The following is a 21,538-nucleotide window of genomic DNA, read 5'->3' on the forward strand; positions in this document are numbered from 1 at the left end:
ACATATTTAATTGACATTAAACAGCTGTTTAAACGTTCATTAATGTCTCAGATGAAGTTCCTCAAAGAAGTTTAAACATCATAATTTTATAAAATAGTATTATTACATATTGCTTGATCAATAGTGGAACGCAGACAACAGAGACAAAGTTACCCTGCAACCGTCATGCCTAATTGCACAATGACGAATCAAAAACGGGTAATGTATTGGTAATACTTTGTTTAAAGTTTGTTTTTGGAAATACTTTTAAAACACTATTACTTTACTTTAAAATCCACCTTAATGAACAAAGTTACGAATAGTAAGCATTAATTATCATATTTCATTGGGAATCAGATTCTGACGTCTATTCATATCAAAAACGGCCAGATATGTGTTAAAAATGCATTTGAAAATCTGAGTGAGTTACAAAGTCGGCCAGGTCCAAACGCACTTGGTTACATATACGGCCACGTCCACAAGAGCCAATCGGTGAGCTGTATTCCAGTCACGTGACCTCAGACAGTAGTCAGTGTTTTCTTTCTGCTGTCACTGTGATACCGTTACTCCAGAAAGCATCTTTTATTTCATGAATTTAATTAATGGTACATTAGACTATTAAGAGATGGAAGTTAATGTTGATTTATGTTCACCTGAAAATGCAAGAAAAAAGCAGAGACAACCAGAGAATTGGAAAGTTACCAAACAGAAACTGCAAAGGTAAGAAACTTATTTTATAGGTTAGTGACTTCATCGTTATACAGTTAAACATCATAGTAATAATATGATCTAAATAGTATAATCCTAATTTTTACTCCTAAAATTATGTTAGTTAACATAACCGTCAATTGTTATGATAACATTTCTAAAAATGTTGTTGTATTTTTTAGGTACAGCCCAAAGGCCATGCCAAACTACCCAACGTGTGGTCACAGAGGAAAGTGTCTGAACTGCAGCCTACTGACAATGGTAGACATTAAGGAGTTTCATGCTGCATTTTATACCGTAAGAACTAAGATGAGCCAGGATGCTTTCATCTTAAAATACTGCAGTGTCTCAACACCAGTCCGATACCGCCCTAGATCTGGGGACAGAGGTAAGAAAACCATTAAATATAAATACTTTGTAAAAAACCAAGTTGGAAACCGAATTGAAGTTTGCAGAAGAGCATTTTTGGGAATTCTTGGAATAACCAAGCACAGAGTAGAAGGTGTTTTTACTCGTTTTAAAAAGGAAGGGTCTGATATACCAGTCGAAACAAGAGGAGGTTTCCGGAAAGACTGCAAGTACAAAGCTAAAAATGAATCTGTTATTGGCTTTATTAAACAATTTAATGGACTCGAATCACATTACTCTCGAAAAAACAGCAGACGAATGTACCTTGATTCAGATCTAAGTATCGCAAAAATGTGGAGGATGTATCAGAATTCTGTTGAACATGAAAAAAAGTAACTCAGTCTCTGTTTAGAAGCATCTTTGTTTCAAAGTTTAATTTAAGTTTTAAAACACCTTCTACAGATGTATGCTCTACTTGTCTTGAGCTAAGTGAGACAATTAAAAGAGAAAAAGAGGAAGTAAAGCTAGGTTCTCTAAAAACTCAGCTGACTCTCCATAAGACAGTAGCCAAAGCATTTTTTACACTTTTGAAACAACAGGATCCAGGTTTGTACATAATATCTTTCGATATGCAGAAAGATTTACCTCTGCCCAAGTTGCCAAATCAGATTTGTTATTATTCACGACAACTCTATTGTTATAATTTAACAGTAGTATCTGGAACATCTTGTGGCAAGAATGCTCTCGACAAAAATAAAGTTTCTATTTACACATGGACTGAAAATGAAATGTGCAAGTCATCCAATGAGGTTGCATCAGCAGTCTTCCATGAGCTTGATAGTAAGCTAACGGAAGGAGAATTTGACAGTGTTCATACCATACGTTTGGTAGCTGACGGCTGCGGTGGACAAAATAAGAACAGTATTGTTTTGACCATGTGTTTATTTTGGTTTAACCGCAGCCCAGCAATATAAATAGGATGGAAATTATATATCCCATTACAGGCCATTCATTTATGCCCAGTGACAGGGTTTTTGGTGGCATTGAAAGAGAAATAAACAAGAAAGAGAAGATTGTCAAAGTTGAAGAATACCATGAATCATTTTCAGGTCATGGTACAGTGAAAAAGCTGGGAAAACTTTGACTGGAAAACACAGACAAAGGAGTATATTAAAGATACTAAGGACCTCCATTTTAAAATATCTCGTATAAGAAGACTAGTTCTGACTAAACACAGAAAGCCCAAATGTATCAAGGTTCAAGGTGAGATGACGTACTTACATGACACTGCTCAAGCTCTTAAGGTTAACAAACCAGGCAAGAACCTGTCAACGATCAATCCTGTTCAGTTCAATATTGGAGTGAAGGTCCAATCAGCAAAGTTGAAGGACGTTCAAAAGCTTCTACAAAATCACTATGGAAATCAATGGCATGAGATAGGATCATTACAGTGGTACAAGGACATTATTGACAAAAATGATGGACTTCCCGAAAAACCCCATGAATTCCAAAACGAATGTGAATGTATGGTTAATAACGAACATGAAGAAGAATTAATAGAAATTGTGAACGATGGCAGCGCAGACTTTAATAGGCCTACTTAAGGTCAATCTATTCTATTAACCATTGACTCAAGAAATTAGAGTGCTTTGTTTTTTATTTTGATTCTTTTTTAATGTATTGTCAGTAATGTATTTTCTTAAAAACAATTTTATTAACTTTGATATTAAAATTCAATTGAACTATTGATTTTGGGTTTTGTTTTAATTAAACGCCTAAACACACTCATGTTAGTTACAATATTAACACATAATGCTCCTAGTTAAATAAGTTTGATAAAGAGCCTGAATTTGTTACAAACACGGCCAGGTCCAAAAGTTGGTTACAAACCCGGCCACGTCCATTTTTATTTTCTAAATATCTAATAAGCCACTTGTTTGTTGTAATACATCATGTATAATTTTAATTTCGGTCATAGATCTCAACTCATACAAAAAAAAACCAGCTTTAATAGTATGTTGAATCATTATGAAACAGTTTTTGTTCTCTCCTGAAAATTTTTGTAAAATGGACCTGGCCGTGTTTGTAAATAGACTACTCATTTTACCCTTATATCGGGAATGGATTTTATTTTACGGTAGTATGATTCTCAGTCCTAAGCATAAGTATAAGTATATATCTTTATTTTTCATCATGTTTTTTTTCACTTGTTGCAACGAATTCCCTGGAGAATGCACCAGCGAATCGTACACGGAGCCGTCGATTCTGTAGATAGCTTCCAAACCATTCCAAGAGGGGCCCGTATACTCCATGAGCTTGCAGCTTTTTCAAAAGATGCGGATGGCTGACCTTATCGAACACCTTTGAAAAATCAAGGTAAACAGCATCGGTTTTTAAAAGAAGATATTATCTAGTTCTGAAAGAGTACCAGATTTGTTACGGTAGATTTATTGAGCATAAAACCATGCTGACTTGGCGTGATGATTCTCCGCAGGAAAGGATGAATTTTAGAAAGAACAAGCTGTTCAAATATTTTGGTAAGCACTGGTTGGATTGCAATGGGTCTACAATTTTCGACGTCATTCGTTGATATAGACTTATGAATATACAATATAACTGACTTTGAGGACATCAGGAAAAGTACCACATACAATGCATCTGTTGAAGAATTTTTTTCGGGTGCAGCCAATACAGATGAGCAATGCTTTAGTTCTAAGGGGGGTATGCAGTCCGGTCCACATCCCTTGGACACATCTAAGGATTCCAGAACACTAGTTACATCTTGCAGAGAGAAGAAACACAAAGGAATATACTCTAGTGGAGCAGCCATTAAAGTTAAAGAAATAGGGTAGATCCATGAAATACAGAAGAAAATGATTCTGCAAAAGGCTGCACATATCTTTGGGACTTTTAGCAACTTTGCTCCCCTGTTTCATGGGACTGATGGACAGTCAGAACTATTTCTCAAATTTTTCACGTAGGTCCAAAAGACTTTAGGATTTTGAGGCAGGGCTTCCTAAACCGGCAAGCCTTTGGCCGGTGTAGTCATTGAGACACTTCTGGGATAGTTCTTTACATCTGGCACGAGCTCTGGAAAATAGATTGTAGGTGTTGACATCGAGAGTTTCATTGTAGCATCTATGCAGTATCGTATTTTCAAAAATAGAGTCTTTAAGTTCTTTACTGAACCAGGAGGGATAGTGGAAATTTCCAACTCTCTTTAACGGTGTGAATTTGGAGACACAACCACCAATCATGTCAACCAATTTCCTAAAACAGCTGTTATCAACATCATAGGTACTGCAGATATGGTACAAAGGAAGAGAATGGTGTTCTGAGAATACCTTTTCCAAATCACATTTCTTGTAGTTAGGCACAAAATTACACGATTTAGAAATATCAATATCACCTATGCGCAGAGAAATATCCAATGCTGGATGACATTTTCTTCACAAATGATTTATAAAACAAAAATTTAAGTGTAAAAGTGTGGCTACTTATTGGTATCTATTACATTTTGAAGACTAAATACGTGTGGCTTTATAATAGAAATACAAGTTCAAAAAGGAGCAATATATATATATATATATATATATATATATATATATATATATATATATATATAGAGCTAATGTACTGTAATGTCTATGGAAATCTGTTTATTTTGTAGTTGGACTCTTACCCGTCTGTCAGCTGGTTGCTGGTTCGTATCGTTGCCGTTATGACTATTTAGTAGTAGGCTTAGGCTATGTTTTTTGAATTAGTATTTATACTCGTTTCTGTAATTTACCTGAGTTTCAAAGCCATAAATTTCACCATGATTAATAAGAAACACGCTGATTCAGCCACCTCTTTTCGTAAAAACGTAAGGACAAGGAATAGTGACAAATCAGTGCAACAGGTTATTACATTATTAGATGAAAGTGAGGTTATAGAGAATAAAACGGACAGTAAGACAAACAAAATCTCTTTAGCTAACATTAGTCATAAACAAGCATGTGGAGCAAATAACTGGTTCAATTTCATTAGAACTCAATCCTCCCAGAAAAGTCTACCAGCGAACAAAAATACTACTCATATGAGACAACATGCTAGGCCTAGGCCTAGTTCTAAAATCTCCCCAGAGTCAAAGAAATACAATATTATAGATGATGTACACCCAGTACCTTCATTTGAAAGTGCAAACAAAGAAGCAACACGAATTAGAAGTATGACAAATTACAAGCAAACTGAAGCATGGAATTCAAGAAATACTGAAAAGAAAGATGATAGTAAATTTGGAAAATGCACAGAAACAAAACTAATTGCCATGGATTGTGAAATGGTTGGTGTGGATGTCGGTGTAAATAATAATATGTTAGCTAGAGTTTCACTAGTAAATGCTCGGGAAGAATGCATATATGATAAGTACGTAAAACCAACTGAACCTATTATTGATTATAGAACTCATGTGAGTGGTATTAGGCCTAAAGACTTGATAAATGCACACGATTTTAAAGTAGTACAAAAAGAGGTAGCAGATATCCTAAAAGGAAAAATCTTGGTGGGACACGCACTGAAAAATGATCTGAACGTGTTATATCTGACTCATCCTAAGAGAATGATGAGAGACACATCAAGATTCTATAAATTTCGTGAAGGAAGAACTCCAGCTTTAAAAAAATTGGTAAAAAAATATCTGGATGTTACCATTCAAGAGGGTGAACACAATTCAGTACAAGATGCTCTTGCTACAATGCAGCTTTATAGAATGTTCCGCAAAGAATGGGAGGCAAGTTTAAGGGGTACCAAAAAAAATAATAAAAAACCTCCAAATACAGTTACAAGAACTAATATGATGGTTGATGTTTAGGAATGTGGAGAGATATAAGTTAAGCCTATTGCATGTAAGTATACTTAGTCTGATTAAATTGCATTCTTATTAATCCTTTGATGGCTGACAGCTGTAATATACCACGTGGTAAAATTGACACATGTAGTCATTGGTTGTAATATACCCCACAATAAAATTGTTGTTTTTAGTCGTTGTAATAATTAACTTTTATCAGGCCTATTAGTGTAATATTAATCTAAATACTGTGAAATTTAGGATCTTTGCAATAAAACATACAAACTGTACTAAACATGAAAACTATTAACTTTCAGTTTGGGAGTTTTTTTTAACTTCTATATTATAATTGCTAATAAACTACACTATATAATTGCTAATAAACTACAAGTAATGTAACTTTCTCATAAACTGTCATAACTTTCACCTATGATGAAGTTAGAAACTTCAATTATGTTTAATTTTAGAATATATGCTAATAAAATCCTAATGTAATATATAGACTATTATAATAGAACAAACTAAGGATAACTTTTTTTACTTCCACAATTGTTTTTTAACGTGTTTAATATTGACACTTTCAGCTGAAGTTCAACAAATTGGCTGAAACATCTGTTTACATTTAACCCTCGAACTGGCGGTGTCTGCTCCTGTACTGGCACCCTGTTTTTAGCTGTTTGTAAGAATTACATTAAACTGTTATATACCTCTCAAAATTCTTCAGATATATAACTTATTAAATATTGTTTTCAGAATATTCCAAATAATAATAATTCATATTCATTAATATATTATTTGAATGCGCTAGATATAATTTTTTCAATACTTTATAACTTTGCTCTATCTTATCATATATGTATGAAAAATTTGTAAAAAATCCAAAATGTACAAAAGAAGCACAGGTTTATCCTTAACCAAAGTTGATGTAGTTTTAGTGGCCATATTAAAAAAAATATTCATTTTTTACGAATTTCTGAACTTTAGCTCAAAATCCACTAAGAATTTATTTTTTCAGCAATTTGTTCAATAGCTTTACTACGCTGGAAATTTAACCTATGTATGGCTTATTATATATCATTAGTTTCAGAATATTTCAAATATAATAATATTAAATTACCTTAATTAACATGTTCTTACTTTCACAAAAGGTTTGGTGTTTGTATATTCTTTTATAACTTGAACTTTCAACAATTTTCTATAACTTTTCACCATCTCATCATATATGTGTGAAAGATTTGTATAAATTCCAAATGATAACAAAGGAACACAGTTTGATACTTATAAAAAATATATAGTTTAGATCTTTTACTCAAAAATATTTACTTTTTTAGCAATTTTTGAACTTAAGTGCAAAATCCACTAACATTGTATTTTCAGCATTTGGTACAATTAATTGCTTTAGAGCACTGAAATTCAACCTAAATATGTATCATTATTTTCAGGAAAACTAAAAGAAAATAATAAATGCTATTATTGCTGCTATAATTCTTTTATTCACAAAAAAATTAACTTTGAAAAAGCCTGAAAAGTATGCCAGTTCCAATTCAGGTAATAGTTATCTCATATCATAAGATTTGTTCCTAAAATTAAGCGTGACTTCATCAATCATATTACCAATAACCAAAACAAAATATAAGTTAAAATAAATCAATTAGACAGACACCAAAACACAATGACAGAAGACGTAACTAATAAGACAGTCGGTCAGCTGGTCACAGTCAAAACAGTTGCTTACACAAGACGTTTCTTCTAATCATTCAAAGAGAAATAAAGTTTGATTTATTGAGTAATAATATACCTCAGTCGCTTGATTATTCTGCCATCTATTTATATTCGGTTTTAAACTGAAACTCGAGAACATGCAGATTTCCAAAACGTCTGCTTACTTCCATATATACCGCAGTGCCAGTATACGGATGGCCAACTGCTGTATTTATACAGCAGTTGCCAGTTAGAGGGTTAAATTTGATAAAATATTAAGTATAGGGCCTACAGTGCATGATCAGTGGTATAATGCAGCTAACAAATACATTTAGTTAATTTCTAAATTTTACTTCATATTGCACCAGTTACAAATTAAACACATTTAATACATTGTAAATACTATTTAAATTTTTTTTAAACCAACCTTAATCAACAAAGCTGTAATATCACGTAAGGTACTCCAAAACTGGTGGGCTCCCTTGATGTTGTGACAATAAGGCAAACTCTCCTATGGCACTGGAAATATCTTGGACTGTAAAAACAACGTTTTGTCCAAGGGCTGGATGTAAACGTTTTTATTACAAAATTAGGTTTCTGAGACCTGTGTATAGTATTTTCATTATCGGGGCAACAAGGCAGACTCAACTGTGGTGTTGAAAGTATAATTAGTTCAAACCAGAAATGTTCCTATACATGCTAATCTTGATATAAGTGTCAGGATAGCTCTGAAACTTTTAACTGTGAAATAATATGTAGGCTATCTGGTTTATGCCTACGTACGTTTGAAAAAGTTTATAGGATCTATCATATTACATCGTAAGTGGTTTTATTAAGTAGTAAATTTGATTGTGAAAATTATGTGCGAAGCCGTAACAGCTAGTATTGTAAGTAACTAGAATTTAATAACATTGTACGGAAATTAAATGCAATCACAGCCAAACCAGATGACAGACACCAAAGCACATAATGCATAAATGTTTATTTTCAATGTTTGCTACTTCAATATCAGATTAAACTTGTTAGAAATCACTATTTTCTAGTATTACAGTCATCTATGTTCCTGCATTTGCTACTAAAATATCCTGTGGAAATACAATCATCTTTAAGTGTTTAGGCTTGTGGGGTTATGTGACTTGAGGGGGGAGGAGTGTTTGAAGATCTAATATATTTTCTAATAGCACAATATTCTTAAAATTATCATTCTTTATGTTATCATACAATATATTTTTTAGTTTGTTACTGAACATACAGTAGAATAAAATAGCCTATCAGTCCAAATATAATTGTTAATAAAAGAAAGCTAGACAAATGCACGATCTTAGTTCTAAACATTAAATTGCCTCGTAGAAGAGATAACTTTAAAAAGTATTCCATACCCCTATATATGTGGTGCAACAATAAAGTAATGAGACTGATGTGAAAAAAATTGTGCTTATCGTTATAGTCAAGTTTAGTGTTGTCTCCTTCAAAGTAGTTCCCTCCTGATTGCACACACTTTTTCCAGTGCTTTTGCCATTGATGGTAACATTTCTGGAACTCATCTTCTGTAATATCCTCGAAGACCCTTGTCACAGCTTTTTGGACATCTTGTGTTGTTTGAAAATGGTGACCCTTCACTGCTGTATTGACTCTTGAAATAGAAAAAAGTCGCACAGAGCGATATCTGGTAAATAAGGCGGCTGTGGTAGTACTGAAATTTGTTTTGAGTTTAAAAATTGCACAGTATGGGATGGGGCATTATTGTGATGGTCCAATTATCAGCAATGTTGGCACGGACACAGAAGAACTCTTTTACAAAGTTATTACTAGACGAACCGTTTATCGATTGATGTTTGAGTTCTTCTTCAATCATTTTCACGGACAAACTTTGATCAGATCGTACGAGTTCACACACCCTGGTCAAGTTGACATCTGTCCATGAGGTTGATGGTCGTTCACTGCGGTCTTCATCTTCCAAATTCGTTCTGCCTTACTAAAAATTGTATGCCAACGAAAAACTTGACATAAACTCCTCTCCAAAAGCCTTTCTGAAGCTACCATAAGTTTTTGTTGCGTTTTCACCCAATGTAACGCAAAAAGAAATGGCATTCCATTGCACAATATTATGCGGTTCCATTTCCGTGACGAGAGACACAAACATGTGTTAACTTATTACAGCACAACTCAAAACTGAGCAGTTGCATCGATGTGCCGCTTGGACTAGAAGCAGCTTATAGATCAATGTTAAAGATATTGTACCTATGCAAGCCTGCAGGGTTGCCACATCTTGCAAAGAAAATCAGTCTCATTACTTTATTGTCGGACTTCGTATACTATTTATATTTTTTTAGATAAGATTTTTCCAACTGAATGTTTATATTAAATTATGACTGTTTTATATATCATGTTTATAAAAGAATCATCCAATTTCAATATCATAATTTTTTAGCCTGTAAGTAGTTTAAGAGGAGCAATGTAGCCTACTGTTAAAAAGAGGAAGTTCTCGAGGTGTGTGTGATTGCCAGTAGGTAGCAATAGTGTGCTTCACTTATTAATTGTGAAAATGGTACGTGCATAGTAGAAATCTGTCACGTTATTTGCTTCATAAAATCTGAGATAGCTAACTGCTCAAGACATGGGTTATGTTTTTCAGCGATGTGATATTGGAGATTGTATCACTGAAAGCATTTTTAAACCTATGGTATCATCAATTTAAAAACACAGGTTGTCTAAGAAAGGAGAAATAAACTGGTTGTTACTGTGTAACAGGCAAATTTGTATAACGCATCCAGCAGATGTTCATACATAACCGGTATAAGGTTAAAGGTTGTGCCATTCGTTTACTAAAGATTCCTACAATGTCTGTTTGATGTGTTTTTATTACATCTATTCATGACACATAAATGTACAAATTAAATTACTACAGGTGACAATGATGCATGGAGATGTATAGATATTTTTCATTTAAGTGGTAAAGTCAATCATCGCAATGTAAGAACGTGGAGGGGGGAAAGCACAGCTACATGTAACTGTATAGACTAAGAGAGAGTTCCAAACATTCTGGCTTTGCACTATTTAACAAGAACAAATAAATACAATCTCTGCATAGAAATAATGGGACAATCTTGACTAAGTAGAGATTATAAACAATTATGTATTGATTTGATATAAATTCTTATTCATGAATCAGTTTTAAACTTTAGCCCCGGATTAAAAAGTGGAGCCTCAGATGCTTCATCAGCATTATAACTAGAGTTCCCTCTTAAGTGAGATGTAGTTTAATGAATATAGACGTTTAATGTATAAGCAAGATCGATAAGTGTAGTAAATTTGCAAACATCAGGTCACTGGTGCCTTGTGCACTTATACAGTACATACTCCGGTGGCCCCAGCCCTGTGTACAATATTGCATAATTAATTACACATGGAAGGCAATATATAATCTAAACAACGGTAACCAACAGTTAGAAAAACTAGAGTTTGGATTACTGTTTAACTAATTAAAGGAATTTGTGTTTGGGATTGGATTTGAAATTGAGTAGATAAGGAATTCAAAACTGTATGGAATATCTCTTAGGTGGTCCCCCTAGAAAGGGGTCGTCCCTACAGATCACCCCATGGGGGAGGAGGGTTTTCGGCAACATTAAGTACTGTTACGGTTTTTGGACACAGTGTTATGTAATTATTAAACCTTAACAATTAATGAAATTGAATTCATTCACACAATTTCTCTGTTTCTCTCCCCTTAAAATTAGTATTATAAGAAAGCAAATGGAGCAAGGTCCGAATCCTCTATATAAATGTGTCCTTAAATGGTAAAGCATTTTGCGTTTGTGTTAAGTGTTTTGACCGAGAAGGGTTTTGTGATGTTTGAGCCAAACGTTGACAGTAAAGATAAAACTTTGCAAAACATTGTGGGTAAACATTTTCTCTATCATAAATCTAAATATGCAAGTTGGTAAAAAAGAATAACGTGAAATTATCTGGTGGGTTCACTTTTGGCTGGTTTATACCTTCCAGTTGTATCTACTGGAATCTTTCAGATAAACATACACAGATTTTCTTCATCATAGCAACAAGGCAAACGCTACATTTTTGTTGGAAATATAATTCACTTGAACCAGAAGTGCACATACACGGGCTATGCTTACGTGAAGCCGCAGGAAATAGCTAGTATATAATCAATGAAAATGGCATACATAAATATCAATGCACATGGAGTCTACGACAATTTAGGTTATTAAGCATTTTAATGCAAAAGTTGGTCTAATTCTCCTCTAATCATCTAAGAATGTACATGCCAACAAAAAGCATTTCAATTTTGTTAAAAAGATAAAGGAATTCTTCAAAAAATATGAACTTTTGTAATAATAATAATAATATTTATTTCCTGGAAGAATGGTATAAAGTCATTGATTTAACTAACTTTACTCAGAACTCTATTCCCACTCAAACAAAATCTCCATCTACCCAGATGAATTTCATCTACTTACCTTCACATTTTCTTATCTGGTCTGAATGTTTTCTTTTCAGCTGTTCATCACAAAAAAGGAATAGAATAAAATAAGAATAAAAACAATTTTGTTTTTTTATTTCTCTAACAGACGAAACACTAAAATGTTAACTTTTTATCCATAATTCTTCCCCTTCTTTAAAAATTCTAGCCTATCTTCTATCATTTTTGGTTTGCTCATTCAACATTTTCATTTACATTTCCTTTTGTAGATTAGGTTTCATATTATAAAATATGGTTGACCTTATTTATCCTTCCAGCCATAGTCCTTTTAATTGTTTTTTTTGTGGGGAGTTTCTATAGCTGAACAACACAATTTGAAGCACTAACATATAGATAACTTCAAATAGAATCTCTCTCCTTCTTTTTGAAGTATAATATCTTCTACTCAAAGTTCGGATTAACCTTTCAATTCTTTTTGGATGGCAGTGGGTTGTTTGTGTGTGTTATATAGAAGTTTTCCATCTCATTTGCACAAATTGTGATCCATTATCTGTCACAATTTCTGATGGCAGTCTACATACCTGCTGAACCATGATCTCAAAGAATGCATTATAACAGCAGGATTTTTTTGCCTTTAGACAGTCTACCTCAACCAACTAGGGTTGTTTCATGATAATTATACACATTGTCACTACTATTAAAACTCGTATCCCGGTTTTTCATTGTCAGTAGCATGAAATCATTGATCGAACCAAATTTACTTAGAACTAGAACTTACTTGACAATTCTAACTAAACATTAACAAATAATCTGGAAATTGTAAACATACTGGCTATTACTCATGGTTTCGAATGCAATTTTGAAAATAAAAGTATGTAGCCTACTTAGTGAAAGCACTTATGATGTAATATGATGGTCCCCTATGATATTTTTCAAACCTAAGTAGGCATATGAATGATCAGGTATTTATTATTTAAGTGTTCATGGTTAGATGATTAAGGGACTAACTCTTATATCAACTTTTGTGCATATTTTTGGTTCATATGAATAATTTTTCTGATGCCATAACTGAGTTTGCCTTGTTGTCCCAATCAAGAAAATATATAGGCCTACATTATTTGGTCTCAAAAGCTATTTTAGTTTTAAAAGCATGTATTTATAGCTTTTGTAATCTATTATTTTGTAGTCCCATGGTTGAACATATAAATATGAATTGGGTTTTGATAAAATAACCTTAAAAATAAAAGATCTTTTAAATACAATACATAGAGTAGTTATTAGAAATAAATCGGGTTGCAAGTATTTTTTAGTTTTTTGTATTGTTACTAAAGCTTTTTAAATTGATCTTTTACATTTAGGGGATACCATATAATATCCTAAATGTTATTATGCTTTACACTATTTTTTGTTTGTAATTAAATCTACGAATATACGTCAATATTTAAAATAAATGACACTGACTTTGTATAAATATTATAAGTATATTTAAATTATTACCAAATCCGTTTAAGAATCAAAAGTTTTTCATTACTGTCTATCAAAAGTCATAAAAATTTAGTAAATACAAGCTGAACCGGCCACGCTTTGCTTTGACTTGGTTATTAAACGATAAATATTATGTACAAATGATGCATTATTATGTACTAGCTGTTATCCGTGGCTTCGCACATGGTTTGTAAATTCGTCCATAGCCTACTTTGTCAAAGCTCTTACGATGTTATATGATGGTTCAAATTGAATATATTTCCGATGGCATAACTGAGTTTGCCTCATTGCCCTCATCAAAAATATATACGGTATAATATATATAGAGGTCTCCAAAAACTACTTTGCTCTTGTAATGTACTTCCAGTCTAATATATTTCTAGTGCCATATTTGAGTTTGCCTCTTTGTCTTAACGAAAGAAATATATTTACCTACTTAGGACTGAGAAGCCTACTTCGATCAAAAAGTGTCTACTTCTTGGTGTTGAAATTCACTTCTAGTCTAATGTATTTACAGTGCTACAGTTGAGTTTGCCTTATTTATTTGATCAGGAAAATGTTTATATGTATGGGTGTAGCAGCATGTGTAGATCTAAAAATCCTACTTCTGTCAAAAAGAGATGACTTCCAGTGCCAAGATTAAAATTTTCCACATTGTCGTGATAAAATAGAATATATGTAAAAATGTAGAACTGAAAAGCTTACTTCTGCCAAAAACTAAAAGGCATCTACTTCATGCTGTTTAAATTAACGCTCTAATATATTTATGGTGTCAAATTTGAGTTTACTTTATTGTCCCGACCAAGAAAATATAAACATATGTAGATCTCAGAAAACTACTTCTGAAAAAAAATTGTCTACTTATGTCTCTTGTGATCTTCTTTTTTCTAAGATATTTCCAGTGACACAGTTGAGTTTGCCTTATTGTCACGATGAAGAAAGTATGCATACATCTTAGGACTGAGAACAGGAGTTTAGTGTCAGTTAAATTATTATTATAAAACATAAATACTATAATTAAAATAGTGGTTAAATTAATTAAACATATGGTCGTGCTGTCATGTCGTAATACAATGTTTACACAGAACAGTTGATTACGTTTGACAGGCTCTTTTAATTCATATTACACAACTTTAGAGACCAAATAGGATTTTTTTTGCTTTAGAGACCAGTGGGGCATAGTCCAGAGAAATTTTCAAATAAGAATAGGCCCATATTCATCCCAGGGACCCTTAGATTGTCCATGTAAAATTTCAGTACAATAAGAATAGTTTATGCGTGAAAACAAAACGTACAGACACTTTCGCATTTATAATATTATTAGGATTGTATTAAATTCAAGTACAATGTGAATTAAGTAAGTAATATCATGGAATTTTAAAATCAAAGTCTAGCTTATTTAGTAAAAACACTTATGGTGTAATGTTATGGTTTCTTCTGGTATATATTATGATCAGAGGTTGAGGGACTAACTATTATACCAAGTTTTACGCAAATATGAGCATTTCTGGCTCAAATGAATTATATTTCCGATGTCATAGGTGAATTTGTTTTGTTGCCCCCATGAAGAAAATATATATATATATATATATATATATATATCGCTTTCAAAAACCTAATTTTGTTAAAAAAAAGCTTATTAAAAGCTCTTGTGATCTACTTCCGGTATAATATATTTTCAGTGCCATAGTTGAGTTTGCTACGTTGTCCCTATGAAGGAAATATATTTACCTACATAGGTCTGAGAAGCCTACTTTGGCCAAAATACAACTGTTTCAGGCAGTTTCAATTTAATTCTGGTGTAATGTATTTACAGTGTCGCCAAAAAGTTTAGGGACAGGTATAAAAAAAAAAACTGTTTCACAAAAACATCAGATTTATTCATTCAAAATTAGACTTAACTTGATTTAGGTGATTTAGGTTACATAATACCTTTTAATAATCTATAGGACCCCTTTTAGCATTAAAACACATTCGTTTAGGCATAGTGTCAATCAATTTAATGCACTCCTCTTTGATGATATTGTGCCATATGTGGGACAGGAACAACGTCAAATCATTCTTGTTTGAAGGTTTCTTCTTGGCAAGTCTAATAGCCATCATATTCCAAATGTTCTCAATCTGATTGAGATCCGGACTTCTAGATGGCCATTGCAATGTCCTGTTGACTAAACCAGTTCATGGTAAAGCGTGATTTGTGACAAGGTGCATTATCTTGCTGAAACAAAAAGTTGTTACCCAGCTTGGCTCGTACAGATCGCAGCATAACCTCCTCCATAGTATTACATTATTTTTCACTGTTCATAGAACCCTCAACAAAGTGCAATTCACCAGAACCCTCGGAAGTTATACAGCCTCAGATCATAAGAGCCTCGCCGCCTTGTTAAACTGACGGGGCAACACAGGCAGTCAAAAATTTTTCAGTTTTTTTACGCCTCACACGAATTTTGCGCCTAGGAAACAGCTCAAATCTACACTCATCAGAGAATACTACTCTCCTCCAAGCTTCTTTGAGCCAATGCCTACGGTTTTTACACCAAATACGGCCTCTGTTCTTAGCCAAGTCATTCAGTAGGGGTTTGCGAACGGCAAAATGAGAATTCATCCCTGCCTCTCTTAGCCGAGATGAGACTGTTGACACACAAACATTAATATTGGTATCTTCTTGTTTGAATTTAGCCAATAGATCAGGTGCACTGTCATTACGGTTCCTCTTACTTAAGTTTACTAACTTTCGGTCAATCCGGGGCGTGGTCTTTCTAGGCCTACCAGAGCGTGGAGCTTCAATCACGGTGCCGCTTTCCTTGAAACGCTTGATTGTGTTCTCTAAACACGTTTTTGATACACTTAAAGCAGTTCTAATTGGTCTATATGACTTACCAGTTTAAGACTATTTACCATTTCATTTCCACTGACACAGAATGTTTTCTCATTGTTTCACAACAACATAACTTATTATGAAACACAAACACAGGTTATGTTATGAATGATGACACCAGAAAGAAACAAGAGAAGAAGAAATGCGCGTACAGCTCTTTCCGTATCAGCGACATCTGTTGAACACAACTGTGCAATCCGCTTCCATCTAGCAGCAGTACAGTTGGAGGAATTTAGCTGTGCTCGTGCAGCCCTAATACTACCCTTTCAACAAACTAACGCTATCTGTGTAGCGGGTTGCGTTTACGTGCTAGCCGCTGAGATGAAGCCACAACAATCTCTTTAACGACTTGAAACTAACGATTTCGATTTGCCGATTAGTATTGACACATACATTATTTTCAAAAAACGTTTAACAACAGTATAAAAACTGAAATCAAGGATAAGTCCTATTATTGTTATTATTTGATATTCTCTTATTATTTAATTTACAATCACTTCAATAATATTTCGTTAATTAAAATGCTAGAATATAATTTTCTAATAACAAATGTTACTTACAATGATTGTTTTTCATTGGAGTTCTTCAATCCCACTCAATTTGTCCTCCTCTTCTGGATCACTGTCACTCCTGTCTGTATCCGAACCAACTGATATAAAAAGAGATTCTATAATATTGTCAATCTGGGGTTCTGCGGCTGCATAGTCCCTTTTGATTTTCTCTACGTGCTTGCACTTTACTGACCACTCTTCTGCGCCCATATTTGATATCTTGTCTTCACATAGAGCTTTAGTGAAAGATGAGCCGAGATGAGACTGTTGACACACAAACATTAATATTGGTATCTTCTTGTTTGAATTTAGCCAATAGATCAGGTGCACTGTCATTACGGTTCCTCTTACTTAAGTTTACTAACTTTCGGTCAATCCGGGGCGTGGTCTTTCTAGGCCTACCAGAGCGTGGAGCCTCATGACTTTTGACTTCGGCCCAAATTAACTCAATGGGATTGAGGTCTGGGTGGTAGGGCGGAAGTCGTATGATGTCATGACCCTCTAGTTGAACAGTTTCGTCCAAGGCGTACCGGACATGCCTTGGTTTATATAGCTGCACAAGTTTGTAGAGTTCAGGTAAAAGCATATCGTCGCAGAATGGTATTTCGTTTTTTGAAAGCCACAGCTTCATATCTTGCTTCCTACTTTTTGAAGTAGGAGCTTTATCAATTTGTATGTTATGGTAGGGCGCGTTATCGACTACCAGTACTGAATTTGGTTCCAAATTCGGTAACACTTTTTCCTTTATCCACTTCATAAATATGTCCCCATTCACGTTGTCGTGGTAGTCTCCACTATGGTTGCTTGCTTTCCAACAGGTAAAAGCATTGGGTACGAACCCTTTCTCTCCATCCGCATGGATAATTATTAGTCTCTCGCCCTTGGAAATCGGCACGTGTAACCCTTCATTTTAGCCATCCGACTAAGTTTGGTTTGATACGTGAGAAGATAGTATATGAGATTCATCTAAATAAATTATTGGGCGTCCTTGCTCCCTGTAATTTTTCAACGCCCTCAAGTATGTTGTCCTTTTCTCTCAGATTTCTAGCTTTTCAATTATTAATTTCCTGTTGTTTGCCGTCCTTCTCCAAGTAAATTCCAGGTCCATCTAAAACTTTTCTCACAACCCTGGAAATTTATTTTGTCCCTTAGCGCCTCCCTAAAAGTTTTGCAGTCGGTATTCGATGTTCTTCAATATGGAAATTGTACACTAGTCTTCTCACTACACATTTATCGAAGTCATCAAAATGAGTAACAGTCTATGTCGACAACGGAATTTTAACAGTTTGATAGTCTCTTCCTTCATAAATGTATAATCATTACTCACAATATCGCGAGCCTAACTATGAATAGGCCTTTGACTTTCTACTTTAACTCAACATCCTTCATAAATGTATAATCATTACTCACAATTTCGCGAGCCTAACTATGAATAGGCCTTTGACTTTCTACTTTAACTCAACAGACATTATCGGTAAAAGCGAAGCACAAGTTACACTCAGCACTGTCACAAAACAGACTGATTTTAGCGAGTGTGATGAGTTATTTGGGCCAATACGATTCCTGAAAGGAGGGTTTTACCCTTGAGTCATAGGAAATGTTTTCGGGACGCAGCACTTAATGCTACCCCGCCACCCCTCCCACCTATCACCACACACTCAAGGTCACGCGCACAGCTAAAGTCCTTGAACTGTACTAGGCGAGAAATGTCACCTCAAACCGAGGTTTTGTAGCCAAATTTTGGGAAAAATCTAAAGAAACTTCAGCGAATTTATATTTTGGGTGCGAATTTTTTCGCCATCTCACAAGTATGTATTTCTATTGTTCCATAGTTAATGATAAACATAAAAAAATAATCAGCTTAATATCTGTCATGGTTTAGGAGAAAAAACATTTTTGTGTTGGAAAATATGGTGTTTTTCAAGTTTTTTTTTTTAACAGAAAAAAAATATTGTGGGAAAACTATAAGAGCCACAGTGTTGGAAGTTGTACTCAAAAGTTTGGTATTGTCCATAGTATAATGCAAAATATGTGAAAAGATCACAAACAGTTAGTTTAAGGACAATGTTAGATCTTCATGAATATAGGGGTGTCTCTAAACTTTTTGGCGACACTGTACATATGTAGATTTCGGAAACCTACTTCTGTCACAAAGCGTCTATTTAAGTCTCGCAATCTTCTTTCGGTCTAAGATAATTCCAGTACCATAGTTGAGTTTGCCTTGTTGTCTTGATAAAGATAATATACATACATACTTAAGACTAAGAAGATTTTTATGGTCAAAAGAGGAGTCAAAAGGGTCCTAGAAGTAACCCTTAGGAAGTTTATGCAACATTTCAATAGTACAATCAGTTAAATAGTTTAAACATGAAAGCAAAACAAACAAAGGCACTTTTGCATTTATAATATTATTAGGATATATAATTAATACAGTTTCCTATTTATAGCAGAAATGTTACATGCATAAAATTTTTAAATATGATAATAAACTCCTGAGATAAGTGTTAGTCACTGGAAGACATTCCAAACTCCTGATCTATTTAGGAATAATTGGAATTTAAGTTTAAAGACAGTGTTTTTGGAACTCTGAAGTTGGAGAGTAATACAGTTAATAAATACCAATAAAATAACTCAAATTTCCATACAAGATTCCATAAGATTTGAATAGACACTAACTTAACTAATTTAGGTCAATGGCAAGAAAACTGAAATTCGAAGTTCATAGTTTTCTTAGTCAAAGTGTATTTATAATGTAATGTGATAGAACTTTATGATAATTTTGTGCCAGAAGTAGGTATTTATTATTTCAGTGTTCATAGTAAAAAAATTCAAAAGGTAAACAAAATCATTGTGACTGGCCCTCATTTCAGATTTCATGCATGTAGAAGCACTTCTGGTTGCAATGAATTGTATTTCAGAGGTCATAGTAGAGTTTACCTTGCTGCCATAACAAAAAAAATGTATACATACACTGTATAGGTCTCACTCAAAGCCTACTTCGCTCAAAATTATTTCCCTCACTGGCAATTCACTTCCAGTGTAAGGTATTTTTGGTGCAATAATATTGTTTGCATTGTTGCCCCAACTAAGATAATAATATATACATATGTAGGTCCAAAGCCTACTTCAATCAAAAAGTGTCTGCATCTTTCTTATATATCATTCATGTCAAAATAGAATAATCATAATTTATGAATATGATAAGAAGTTTCTCAACATAGGAAAATTGAAACGCAAATACTCATAATATATATATATATATATATGAGTTTTCCTGGAAGTTGCGACCCTATTTCAACCCCTATGGTTGTTTGATCTGATTGAGTAGACGTATGTGTCAAATATTGTCTTTCAAGGACATCTGGATGTTGAAAAACAAATATATAGGTCTTCTAGTTGTTGCAACTCCTAGTCATGAGATGTGTGTGTGTGTGTCAAATTTAAATCTTTCTAGGACATTGGGAAGTTGGAAAAACAGAAAAATTGATATTCTTTGGGGATGCATCCCCATTTCAATCCCTTTGGGCTGTTGGTCTTCATGACAAATCTATAATTTTTCTGTTGAGATCATGAGATAAATTTAGTCTTTTTAGGACATCAGGAAGTTGAAAATCTAAGTATAGTTCTTCAAGGGGTAGCAACACCATCTCAACAGGTATGGAAATTTGACCTTCATGAAAATGCTTTAGTTTTTCCATTCAAACTACGAGGCGTACGTGTGCCAAATTTCAAATTTCTGTGATATCCAAAAGTTTGGAAAATTATTGATGAATACATAGTGATAACTTTGCCTTTTATATATAGAGAGCCATTATTAATTCATTTTCCATTGACAATTGTTCAATATGCTACTATATTCCCTACTATATATGTAGTTAATTCAAATGTATAGATTTGTTTTATGAAAATAAACAGTATAATAAACATATTTAATTCAATACCTTTCAAATAGCAGTTAAATAATTTAAAACTTGAAATATTTGTAATATTATCAAAAACGTGTTTTTAATTTTTGGTGATTGTTGCAGGCAGACTACTCTTGGATGGATACAAATTTTCTTCAAAATGTGCAAAGCAAAACATGGATGTTTTATAGATAACTAATAAAAATAAATTATAATAGAAGTTTCACAAAAAGACAAAGTTCTGTAAAAGGGCTAATGACGGAAAACCCAGATTTTATTATTTTTTTGTTGTAATGACTTGTTTGCTATGAAGATTATATTATTTTCTTACAGAACATTCTATTTACATTATTTAAATCCTTTATATTTGCATAATGCTGAGTTAACAATTCTGTATATAAATTGTTAACTCAAACTTGTTAATATCAAAATAATGTGTAGGAAATCGAATTTTGAAACCATCTGATCATGTGTTTTTTGTTTTATTGATTCTCTTCATCCAGAAGTGGAAAAGGAATTGTTTTAGAATTTAGAGTAAGCTTTTTTTTAAATTTATATTTTACATAGTATTAATAATAATCATCTTTACTGCTGGGGACTATGTAACATAGTATAGCAAACGTTATTGAACATTGCGTGTTGAGTTTAAATCTAAGTATTAAAAGTTAAATTTACAATAACTTGGTAAACACAAGTACCTAAACCTCTGTAATCATC

General features: G+C 33.4%; 2 protein-coding genes across 3 annotated transcripts; both read left to right on the forward strand.

The window, feature by feature from the left end:
* The first annotated feature begins 325 nt into the window (after positions 1-325).
* On the forward strand, positions 326-2,179 carry LOC124358283. The gene is made up of 3 exons (XM_046810577.1): positions 326-699; positions 870-1,265; positions 2,059-2,179. Exons 1-3 carry the CDS (start codon positions 605-607, stop codon positions 2,177-2,179), a joined length of 612 nt encoding a protein of 203 aa, XP_046666533.1. The 5' UTR covers positions 326-604.
* A 2,542-nt stretch (positions 2,180-4,721) lies between these two features.
* On the forward strand, positions 4,722-21,156 carry LOC124357170 (RNA exonuclease 4-like). 2 transcript variants are annotated; one of them, XR_006921926.1, is made up of 3 exons: positions 4,722-5,921; positions 7,306-7,411; positions 20,945-21,156. XR_006921926.1 is itself a non-coding variant. In XM_046808688.1 (2 exons), exon 1 carries the CDS (start codon positions 4,784-4,786, stop codon positions 5,885-5,887), a length of 1,104 nt encoding a protein of 367 aa, XP_046664644.1. In that variant the 5' UTR covers positions 4,722-4,783; the 3' UTR covers positions 5,888-5,921; positions 20,945-21,156. The 2 variants fall into 2 exon arrangements, 1 of the variants encoding a protein (XP_046664644.1); XM_046808688.1 differs by lacking the exon at positions 7,306-7,411.
* The last annotated feature ends 382 nt before the right edge of the window (positions 21,157-21,538 follow it).

Source organism: Homalodisca vitripennis, chromosome 3 (assembly GCF_021130785.1).
Source record: "Homalodisca vitripennis isolate AUS2020 chromosome 3, UT_GWSS_2.1, whole genome shotgun sequence".
NCBI lineage: Eukaryota > Metazoa > Arthropoda > Insecta > Hemiptera > Cicadellidae > Homalodisca > Homalodisca vitripennis.

Coding starts and splice junctions, on each gene's coding strand:
- LOC124358283 (XM_046810577.1), top strand. CDS start 605: ATGGAAGTTAATGTTGATTTATGTTCACCTGAAAATGCAAGAAAAAAG. Junction 700..869: donor ACCAAACAGAAACTGCAAAG/GTAAGAAACTTA, acceptor TGTATTTTTTAG/GTACAGCCCAAAGGCCATGC. Junction 1,266..2,058: donor GGTTTCCGGAAAGACTGCAA/GTACAAAGCTAA, acceptor ATTTATGCCCAG/TGACAGGGTTTTTGGTGGCA.
- LOC124357170 (XM_046808688.1), top strand. CDS start 4,784: ATGTTTTTTGAATTAGTATTTATACTCGTTTCTGTAATTTACCTGAGT.